Consider the following 11,471-nt stretch of genomic DNA (forward strand, 5'->3'; position numbering starts at 1 on the left):
TCAGGACCAAACAAAAGCATGTTAGGAGTGGCACTGAACATTTACATGTCAGTCCCAGGAGATAGGGGTGACCACGGCTTGAAGGGGGAGAAGCAGCTGGCCAATGCCAGTGTCCTAAGCAGTTACCGTTCACAGACTGAGCCAGGGAGGATAGCACCGCGCAGCTAGCTTAATGAGACTTCTCAAATAGATACTCAAGATCTGGGGCGCGCAGTCTCTGCTCTTTGTTTTTGTTTTTTGCAAATTCTCTCAGCATGGCCATGATTTCATTTTCAAATATTTCTGGGGCTGGTTTTGCTTCTACAATAGAAGAACAAGGCAGAAAAACATTATGTCACCATCAGTCAACACTCAGGTACAGGCCCTACACGGAAACGCTGGCTCTGGCTAAGAAGCCCAGATGTATTAATGGACACTCTCCATCTCTCCTCTCAATAGATGGCACGTTGGGCTCAGCAGGGCTTGGCAGCGAGCTGATGGCCTCTATTTGTAAACAGTTTTGTTGGAACAGTTGCTCACATTGTTTGTACAAGCTCTACAGCTCCTCTTGTGTTACAATGGCAGAACTGGGTAACTGTGACTGAGACCGTCGTAGGACAGCAAGATTCCATATTTACTATCTGATCTTTTAAGAACCAATCTGCTTGATCCCTGGCCTGAGCGATCTTAGGCTGAACCACTTTGTTCTGCACTTGGCCTTTCGGTTGTTTTCTGGGTGCAGTCATTCCTCCCTACCTGTGGCCCACAGTGTCATTCACAGTCTGGAAATATTAAATGGAAAATTCCAGAAATAAGGTCTTAAGTTGCATGCTATTCTGACCAGCATAATGAAATCTTAGGCTGTCCTGCTTAGTGTCTATACACACACACTGTGGTCATCTTAGAACTGGGCCTTGACTGTTAAGGTATTAGTGAGCTTGCATCCAAGTAACTGCTCTTTACTTAGTAATGGTCCAAAGCACAACAGTAATGATGCAAAGAGGCACAGGGCACAGGGCACAGGGCACAGGACACGGAAGCACAGGTTCACTCTGGTACAATGTGCTAACACTGGGTTGTGACACAGGCAATGTATGAGGTTCAATGTTATCCACAGCTTCAGGTGTCCACTAGGGGACTTGGAACTAATTCCTCTCAGATATACGGGGGGGGGCTCTCTCTATTGTGCTCTCTTTCTCCATCACTGGTTTTCTCCCTCCCTCCCTCCCTCTCCCCTTTACTTGGGGCTGTCACTCTACGACTTAAGCAATACTGCACCTTCTCTTCTTTTTTTGTCCTTCTTCTCCTCTTTTTCCATGACACTGGAGAGGGAACTTGGGACTTCATCCATGCTAAACAAGGAGTCCACCACTGACCTACATCCCACCCCTTTCCTTCAATTTTTTTTTTTTTTTTTTTTTTTGCCTGTCCTGGGCTTGAACTCAGGGTCTGAGCACTGTCCTTGGGATTTCTCAAGGCTAGAGCTCTACCACCTGAGTCTCAGTACCACTTCCGGCTTTTTTCTATGTATGTGGTACCAAGGAATTGAACCCGGGTATTGGTGCATGCTAAGCAAGCACTCTACCACTAGGCCAAACTCCCAGCCCCACCTACAACTTTTGTGAGACAAAGGCTCCAATTTTTTAGAGGTCCTTGGTGATTAAGTGACAGAAACGAACACTCATATTAACTTAAGCAGAAAAGGCATTTACTAGAAGGAGAGCAGAGGCACACAGAACTACATGAGCCCAGACTTAAGCAAACAAGCAACAAAAGCACAGGGAAAAGAAATAAGGACGGCAGGAGGAATATGGCAGCTGCCGTTACCTCCAAAGTTTCTTACACCCTTGAGACCGTGCTAAGCCTACAAATTTCACACAAAGCCTCCTGTTGGCAAAGTTTAGGCAGTGTGCAAGGGAATTGCCCTGTCAGGACTAATACAATGCCAGGAGAGGGAACCCTTGAAACTTAAGTCAGACTTCTTATTATTCAACACAGGGCTTAGCAACAGTGAATTTTTTTTGGAGGGGGGGGGTTCTGACAATTAAAATAAGAATAAGGGGTTATCAGGCTTCCCCTTATGATATAGTGACTGAAATAATTATTACACCTACTTTAACAACAACAAAAAGCCAGAAAACAATTATCAAGATTTTTCTTGAGCTTGAACTCAGGGGCTGGGCACTGTCTTTGAGCCCTTTTGCTCAAGGCTAGTGCTCTACCAGTTTGAGCCACAGCACCACTTCCAGTTTACTCGTGGCTAACTGGAGGTGAGTCTCATGGACTTTTTGCATGGGTGGCTTTGAACCAGGATCCTCAGGTCTCAGCCTCCTGAGTAGCTAGGATTATAGGCGTAAGCCATCAGTACCCAGCATGACTTTTTCTTGAAGCTGTCTAAGACCTGAATTCTCAGGGCAACAAAATATAATGGGTAAGAAAAGATAAGTCCTTCAAAGGGGTTACTTGCTCACAAGTGGCAGATATGCAATAAAGAAGAGACAGGGCTGGAGTATGTGTAGCTAAAGTGGTAGAGATCCTGCCCAGTGAGTGTGAGGCCCTGAATTAAAGCCTCAGTGTTTCCCAAAGAAAAAAGAAGAGAAGGAGGAAAAGGAAGAGGAAGGGGAGGAAGGGGGGGAAGGAGGGGGAGGGGGATGAGAAGAAAGGAGAGGAGGAAGAGCAGCAGGAGGAGGAGGAGGAGGAGGAAGAGGAGGAGGAAAAATAGATAAGAAGTCAGCTAAGGGGCCGGGAGTTTGGCCTAGTGGTTAAAGTGCTTGCCTAGCATGCATGAAGACCCGGGTTCGATTCCTCGGTACCACATACATAGAAAAAAGCCGGAAGTGGTGCTGAGGCTCAAGTGGTAGAGCTCTAGCCTTGAGAAAGTCCAAGGACAGTGCTCAGGCCCTGAGCTCAAGACCAGGACTGGCAGAAAAAAAAAAAAAAAAGAAGTCAGCTAAAACAGTTTACTGTTCAAAGCCAAGTATAAGCCAGTCTGGAGGCCACAGTCACAAGTGAACTGGTACCCCTCTCCACTGGGGGTGCTCCTGGTAGACATAAGTGCAGAGCAGGAGGCTGGAAAAAGCCTGTAATCCTAGGTAGTCAGGAGGCTGAGATCTGAGGATCAAGTTCAAAGCCAGTCTGGGCACTAAATTAATCACCAGAAAACTGGAAGTGGCACTGTGGCCCAAGGGGTAGGGCGGTAGCTGTGAGCTGAAGAGCTCAGGGACAACACCTAGGCCCAGAGTTCAAGTCCCAAGACAAAAAAAGAAAATTTTAAAAATGTTTTTTAAAAACACAGAGAAAACAGGAAGTGTTTCTCTTTTCAATTTCTCCTTATATGTATTTTCATTTCCAGTCATGTGTCCTGGTTTATAACTATCTCCCCAAAGAAGAGTCCCGGAGCTGCCCATGAAGAAATACTATGACTTGACCATAAGACCTCCTCATCCCAGAAGCACAGCCTCATACCCTGAAGGAAGGAATGCTGCAACAACAGTCTGAACTGATACTTCTTCCTGTGTTTTCCACGGAGACTCTCAGAAATCATCCCTATGCAATTAAGTCTCCACAGAAGCCAGGATTTATGAGCTTTCAGGGAGCTGAACACACAAAGGTTCCTGGAGGGTAGCTCACCAAGAGACAGCAAAGAAGATCCTAGGAAACTCCCCACCCCTCTCCCCTACCTCACCCCACACTTTCCTTCATTGTGTCCTTTTTAAAGTTCCTTTATAATAAGAAGGTATTTCCATGAGTTCTGTGAACTTCTGCAGAAATTTAATTAATTAAACCTAGGAGGTGAGGAGTTGTAGGAACCCCAATTTACAGCCAGCTGGTTAGAGGCACTAGTAAAACCAGCTGGAATCTGCACCTGGTATCAGAAATGGGGATGGGGGGGAATCTTGAGTACTGAACTCTCAGCCCATGCGATCTGATACTGACAGAATTCAATTCAACGTTAACTATGATGTGAAAAAGATACTTGGACTTCTCCCGACAGAGTAAAAGAATGGCATGTTAGGTAGACTTTCAGCATAGCCTCCCATATTCCCCACTCCTCTGGTATAGACTCTAGATGTGATACTTTGCTCCTGTAATTAGTTTATGGTATGTGGCAGAAGTGACCATAAGTCAGCCATGTTATCCAGGAAAGGCTAAACAAACCATATGAGCTCCTTAAAAGCAGGGCTCTCTCTCCAGCTGGGAGCAGGGAGGACGGCAGAGCGATGTGATGCAGGAGACTCAACTATAGAGGAAACATCTTTACAAATGAAGGAGAGAGACCGTGTGGCAAGGACTTAAGTTGAAGGAAATTGGTGGCTGGCAGAACAAAGGGAATCTCAGTTTTCTGGGCAAGAAAGTGAATCTTGAATGAGCATGCAAATAAATTCTGCCTTAGAGTTTCCAAATGGAACAGAGAACCCCTTGACACATTGATTTCAGAGAGTGTGAGCTGGACCCAGCTTCTGACCTAAAAAACATGCATACAAACACACAAACTATGAGCTAATAAATGAACGTTATTTAAAGTTTGTGTTGATTGCAAGAGGAAACTAACTCAGAAGAAAAGCCAGATACCATACATTAAAGAAAGTTGGAGTATCTAGATTACTCAGACACCTCAGAACAAGGGACATGGTCAGTAGTAAAGATTGACAGATGCATTGCTAAAGGAAACAATTCATCTGGAAGATACAACAATTCTAAATGTTTGCACGTAACATCAGAGCTTCAAGATGTCTGAGGCAGGGGCCAAGCATTTGGCCTAGTAGTAGAGTGCTTTCCCAGCACGCATGAAGCCCTGAGTTCAATTCCTTAGTACCACATACACAGAAAAGGCCAGAAGTAGTGCTGTGGCTCAAGTGGCAGAGTGCCTTGAGCAAAAAGTGCCCGAGGCCCCAGACTGGCAAAAAAAAAAAAAAAAAAGAAAGATGTGTGAGGCAAAGCAACTGAGGACTGAAAGGAGTTAGAAGACAAATCTACAACCGTACCAATAGATATCAGCATCCCCTTTGGAAACTGAGAACACTTGTAGTCAACTATCAGTCAGTAATGAAAGGGCTAAGGAAAGCAAAGAATGACACATGGCATCACACTGACTTAACTGACCCTCATATTGACTTCACTGACCTAGTGAGCAGGACTTGGACCTGGAGAATTTCACTTATTCTTCTATTAAATCCCCTTTTTGCTTAAGTTGGAGTGAGTTACAACTCTGTCATAAAAACAAAGAACATCTGTGATGGAGTTTGGCCTAGAGTTAGAGTGCTCGCCTACCATGCACAAAGACCCTGGTTCAGTTCCCCGGTACCACATACATAGAAAAAAGCCGGAAGTGGTGCTGTGGCTCAAGTGGTAGAGCCCTATCCTTGAGAAAGCCCAAGGACAGTGCCCTGAGCCCAAGCCCAGGACTGGAAAAACAAAAAGCATGCTGGGCACTGAAATCCTAGCTACTCAGGAGGCCGAGGATCTTGGTTTAAACCCAGCTGGGATAGGAAAGATTGTGAGATTCTTACATCCAATTAGCTAATCAGAAAAAGCCAGAAGCTAGCATGCTAACATTGAGCACAAAGAGGCTCAGAGACAGTGCCCAGGCCCAGAGTTTAAGCCCTAGGACTGGCAAAAATAAATAAATAAATAAAAATAAGAAAGACCCTATTGGGAGCCAGTGACTCAAGCCCTAATCCTAGCTACTCAGAAGGCTGAGATCTGAGGATTGCTGAGCCAGACAGAAGGTCTGTGAGACTCTTAACCACCAAAAAGCCAGAAGCAAAAGCTGTGGTTCAAGTGTCAGAATGTCATTCTTGAGTAAAGAGCTAAGGAACAGTGCCAAGGTCCTGAGTTCAAGCCCCAGCACTGGCAAAACAAGCAAAAAACCCACAAAGAATCTTAACTGATAAATAACGAATTCTGCACATTCTGGAGAACACTGGCCTGCTAGATTGTGTTTATTACAAGAATTAAAGGAGACTACCACCTGGGATACAGCTTCAGCCTTTCATGTTATGCACCCCATACCTGTGGCCCAGTAGTAAATATCCCAATCGTTACTTGGCTCATTAATCAGGCGATCATAGAGGTTCAGCTGCTTCTCGGTCATGTTAAGCAGATGTTCCTTAGCAAAGAGGCTGAAAACAAAAAAGGGAAAAGAGGCTGCAAGGGCTGTCTCCCATCAGAGAGGAGGGCCTCCCGGACTCCCATCCCCTACCTCAGGAGGATGCAGTTTTCCAACATCCCTCTCTTTCGGCTCTCATACAGCAGCCGGGCTCTTTTGGTTTGTATAGATTCATCTGCTCTCTCCTGCCATGGAGGCAAAGGGATTTCAATCATGTCCTTTTGGGAATCTGATGGGCTATCGCCTCTATAGAAGCGACTGCATGATGTCCCATTGAGCAAAGGAGACAGCAGGCTGTACCTTGAAAGCATCTGAAACAAACCAACCACAACATATTTATAATAACCATGACTACCATCATCATTTATTCAACACTTGGAAGGCATTAACTCCCAAAGACCTTATTTAGTCACTAAGAAGTTGTGCTAAGGCTGGGAATGTGGCTTACTGGTCGAGTGATTGCCTAGCATGCATGTAGCCCTGAATTTGATTCCTCAGTACCAACAGAAAAAGCTGAAAGTGACACTGTGGCTCAAGTGGTAGAGTGCTAGCCTTGAGCAAAAGAAGCTCAGGGACAGTGCCCAGGCTCTGAGTTCAAGCCCTAGGATTGGGAGGAGGAGGAAGAGGAGGAGGAGGAGGAGGAGGAGGAGGAGGAGGAGGAAGGGGGGAGGGGGAGGAGAATGATGCAGAGGTAATAGTTATGCCAATGGATGACATTATCCAGAAAGATATAGATACATATATATATAATTTTATTGTATTATTAAGGTGCTGTACAAAGGGCGTACCATTTCATAAGTCAGGTAATGAGTACCTATCTATCTATTAAGTATGCTAGTCAGGAGCTAGTGGCTCACACCTATAATCCTAGCTACTCAGGAGGCTGAGATCTGAGAATTATCATTTGAAGCTAGCCTGAACAGGAAAGTCTATAAAACTCTTTTATCTCCAATTAACCAACAAAAAGCTGAACATGCCTTTTTTGAGCAAATGGTAGAGCACCAGTGTCTTGAGCAAAAGGCAATAAAACAGTATCCAGATCCTGAGTTCAAGCCCTAGTACTGGCACACACGAATGCACACAAACACAGAAAGTTACAGCCAGGTGCTGGTAGCTCACACCTGTAATCCTAGCTATTCAGGAGGCTGAGCTCTATGGATCCTGGTTCAAAGCTAGCCCAGACAGGAAAGTCCATGACATTCTTATCTCCAATTAACCACCAGAAAACCAGAAGTGAAACTGTGGCTCAAAGTGGTAGAGCACTAGCCTTGAGCAAAAGAGCTCAGGGACAGCATTCAGGCCCTGAGTTCAAGCCCCATGACTGACCAAAAAAAAAAAAAAAAAATATATATATATATATATATGCTGATGCTGTCCCTACTTTACTGTCCCAAACCAGAAGTTTAAGACTCAGAAAATGACAATCCGCCAAAGAACACTGCAGATTCAGGCGCATTCTAACCAATCTTTCCAGAAACTAGCCCAGCAAAAATATTTGCTCCTTTTTTTTTTTTTAAATCCTTGAAAAGTCTTATAGTATGGTTTATGTTCTAGTCATTCATCTGTGTTAAGTCCTGAAGCTACATGGTCTGGTCCCTAATCCCACAAAGGCTCCCACTCCAGAGAAGAGCATAGACCTCAAGAACATAGGTGGAGAGGATGACAGTAGTAAGATGGCAGAGCGCACGCAAGAGCAGTGGCAAATCTGTGACTTTCACTGTCCACAGTGCCCCTTCCCTCAGAACAAGGTACTGGCAGAAAACTTGCAGCTCCTGGGGAGGGAAAGAGAAGACTAAAATGTAAGGTTCTATGTTCCCACTGATGGAACGTTACTCAACAGTCTGGTTGCTGCCTTGCCTGAATATAGGTGCCATAGGCGGAGGCCAAGGAGCCTGAGTTCAAAGTGCCATGTTGGGGGGGGGGGAAGGGAAAGAACTACCTGGGCTGGGAAATGTGGCTTAGTGGTAGAGTGCTTGCCTAGTGTTCATGAAGCCCGTGGTTCGATTCCTGAGTACCACATAAACAGAAAAGGCTGGAAATGGTGCTGTGGCTCTATTGGTAGAGTGTTAGCCTTAAGCAAAAGAAGCTTAGAGACAGTGTCTAAGCACTGAGTTCAAGCCCCAGAACTGGCTGGAAAAAAAAGAAAGGAAGGAAGGAAGGAAGGAAGGAAGGAAGGAAGGAAGAGGAACTACCTAATGAAAAATTATAATAGCCATCAAGGACCTCATAATGCATGAACAAAACAAGAATATCAACAAAGACAGAAAATATGGATTTTTTTTTAGCTGGAGTATACAATAACTGAATTTAAAAAAAAAAAACCTCACAAGAGGGATCAAACAGAAAGCCTAATCAAGCAGAAGAAGGAGCCAGTACACTCTAAGACAGGTCATTTGAAACTACCCAATCAGAGAAGGAAGCAGAACCAAAAAGAATGAAAAAATGAAACAAACCTAAGACTTGTCGGAGAACATCAAAGAGACCAATGAACACATTATGACAGTTTCAGAAGAGAGCAAAAAGGGAGCAGAAATCTTCATTAGATAAGCAGTGGCTGAAACTTCTACAATTTGGAGAAACAGACATCTGAGCTCAAGAAGCCCAAAATCTCAACTGGCATGGATCTATCATCCCCATTCAGAAACATTAGAGTAGCATTGTCAAGTCAGAAAAGCACCAGGAATATCCATCCTCAAAGACAACGTGAGGACATAATTAAAATCCTAGCTACTCAGGAGGATGAAACCTATAGGATTGAAGTCTGAAGCCAGGGCAGAAAAGTCTGTGAAACTCTACCTCCAATGAACTAGCAAAATGCTAGACTGCAGCTATGCCTCAAGTATTAGAGCACCAGCCATAAGCAAGAATGCTGAACTCAGGTCAAGGCCCTGAGTTCAAGATCTAGTCCTGGTATCTTCAAGCCAAGGAGAGACTGTTAGAGAAACTAAACCTGTTAGCATTTTCATCCTGAACCTTAAGCCTCCAAAACGGTGAGAAAATAAACTTCTGGTGCTTATACCACTCTGTGATGCTTTGTTATACTAGCCCAACCAAATGAATGTAGCATGTAGTAAGAATAGTTTCCTATGCCACATTCTAAACATTTTAGATCAGAATTTCTGGAGTTAGAATCTAGCAATACATTTTTGGGGGCAGCAAAAAGCTCATAAAGCTAGTGCTCTACTACCTTGGAGTTCTAGTTCTACTTCTGGCTTTTTGATGGAGGTAAGAGTCTCATGGACTTTTCTGCATGGGCTGGCTCTGAACTACAATCCTGTCACATGAGGCAAAGAAGGATAAAAGAGGCATTCACCAGCAAAACAGAACAATTACATATGTACTTAACATAAAAGCATCCAAATATATAAAGCAAATATTGACTGTCCTGAAGGAAGAAAAATAGCAACAGTCAATTTCAATACTCCATTTCTAATAATAGAATAACTAGATGGCAAATCAAAGAAGAAAAGAAGAAGAAGGAGGAGGAGGCGGAGGAGGAGGAGGAGGAAGAGGAAGAGGAGGAAGAGGAGGAGGAGGAGGAGAAGAAGAAGAAGAAGAAGGAGGAGGAGGAGGAGGAGGAGGAGGAGGAGGAGGAGGAGGAGGAGGAGGAGGAGGAGGAGGAGAAGTGGAGGAGGAGGAGGAGGAGGAAGAAGAGGAGGAGGGGGGTGGAGGGGGGGAGGGAGGAGGTGAGAGCAGCAGTAACCAGGTGCATGTGCATGTGGCTAACACCTGTAGTCCTAGCTACTCAGGAAGTTAAGATCTAAGGATTGCAGTTCAAAGCCAACCCAGACAGGAAAGTCAGTGATATTCTTATCACCAATTAATCAGTAGAATTCTGGAAGTGGAGCTGTGGATCAAAGTGGTAGAGTGTTAGGCTTGAGCCAAAACCTCTGGGACAGTGCCCAGGGCCCCACAATCAACCACACGAAACAATGCCCACAACAGATTGCACACTGTGTCACACACACACACACACACACACACACACACACACACACACAAAACAAGTCTTGACAAATCTAAGATGATGAACTTCTTTGTTAAAACAAATCCTAACAAATTTAAGATGAAGTATTGTCTTTCAACTACACTGAAAACTAGAAATCAATAGCAAAAGGAAAACTAGAAAATCCACAAGTATGTGGAAATTAAACAACACACACTTGAACAATCAAAAGGCCATAGGGAAAGCAAAATGAAATGTGTGTGAGTGTGCAGTGTGCACAAATGGGTCCTGGAGCTTTTTGTGTTCAAGGCTAGCACTCTACCACTTCGAGCCACAGCTCTGCTTCCAGCTTTTTCATGATGGTTAACTGGAGATAAATCTCATGGACTTTCCTGCCTGGCTGGCATCCTCAGTTCTCAGCCTCCTGAGTAGCTAGGATTGGAGCCACTGGTATCTAGCCTCAAAAGGAAATTTTTGAACTATATACAAACTAAAAAAAAAAATGTTCACATTCTCACACACACACACACATTTTGTGTGTGCCATTCCACGGTCTTCACCTCAGAGCCTGCGCAATGTCCCTGAGCTTCTTTTTGCTCCAGGCTAGAGTTCTACCCCTGAAGCCCCAGCGCCACTTGCAGCTTTTCCTGTTAATGTGGTGGTGAGGAATGGAACCCAGAGCTTTGTGCCCTCGGCAAGCACTCTACCACTAAGCCACATTCCCGGCCCCAGCAGCAACAACAAGAATACCCAGCGTCTGCAGTGACCAAATGCTTACATTTTTTTTTTAAAAAAAAGAAAAGAATCCCAGCATGTTGAATGTACAGTTGTAAATCCCAAGCTCCCTCTGAAGGCGGAGGCAGGACGATGAGAGTTCGAGGTCAACCTGGACAACGTGAGATCGTCTCAAAAATAAAGAAAGAAGGAACAGAAACGAGACGGAAGAGAAGCCGGGGATAGCACCAAATCCCGACAGGCACTGGAGAAATAAGAGCGGGTGTGGAGAGGGGGGCACGCAGGTGTCTGGGCTCAGCCTGCCCGGGGACGGAGGGAGACGCTGAACGGGCTGTCACCGCACACGTCCCGGCCCAAAGGATGGCCGATGACCTCCGTCTCCTAGAGTCCGCCTCGCCTAGCCCTGACCTTGCCCTGGGGCCCCGGGCAGCTGACTTGTTCCTCCCCGTCTCCCAGACCACAGAGGAAGACGGAATTCAATCCTAGCTGCCGCCCTCCCCGGACCCTAAAAAAACAGCAACAACAAAACACCTCAGCTCTCTCACCCGCGCCAGAGTCGAGATCGCAGGGACCACAGCCATGTTCCTCCCCCTCACCACGGTACCGGAAGTCAGCCACAGCGACTTCCGGGAAGCGCTGTCCATCCGCCCCGCGGACCCAGCCGCGGAGGACCTGAGCCGGAAGGTGCGTCCCTGCGTATGG

At 45.4% G+C, this 11,471-nt stretch overlaps 1 protein-coding gene across 1 annotated transcript; it reads right to left on the minus strand.

Annotated features, from left to right (window-relative positions):
• Positions 1-11,395, minus strand: Sdhaf2 (succinate dehydrogenase complex assembly factor 2). Its single transcript, XM_090347571.1, has 4 exons — positions 11,315-11,395; positions 6,182-6,399; positions 5,992-6,101; positions 1-300 (listed from the first exon to the last, which is right to left on the minus strand). The coding sequence occupies exons 1-4, from the start codon at positions 11,348-11,350 to the stop codon at positions 170-172; spliced, it is 495 nt and encodes a 164-aa protein (XP_090203697.1). The 5' UTR covers positions 11,351-11,395; the 3' UTR covers positions 1-169.
• Between the last annotated feature and the right edge of the window lie 76 nt (positions 11,396-11,471).

Source organism: Megascapheus bottae, chromosome 16, assembly GCF_031878675.1.
Source record: "Megascapheus bottae isolate mThoBot1 chromosome 16, mThoBot2.hap1, whole genome shotgun sequence".
NCBI lineage: Eukaryota > Metazoa > Chordata > Mammalia > Rodentia > Geomyidae > Megascapheus > Megascapheus bottae.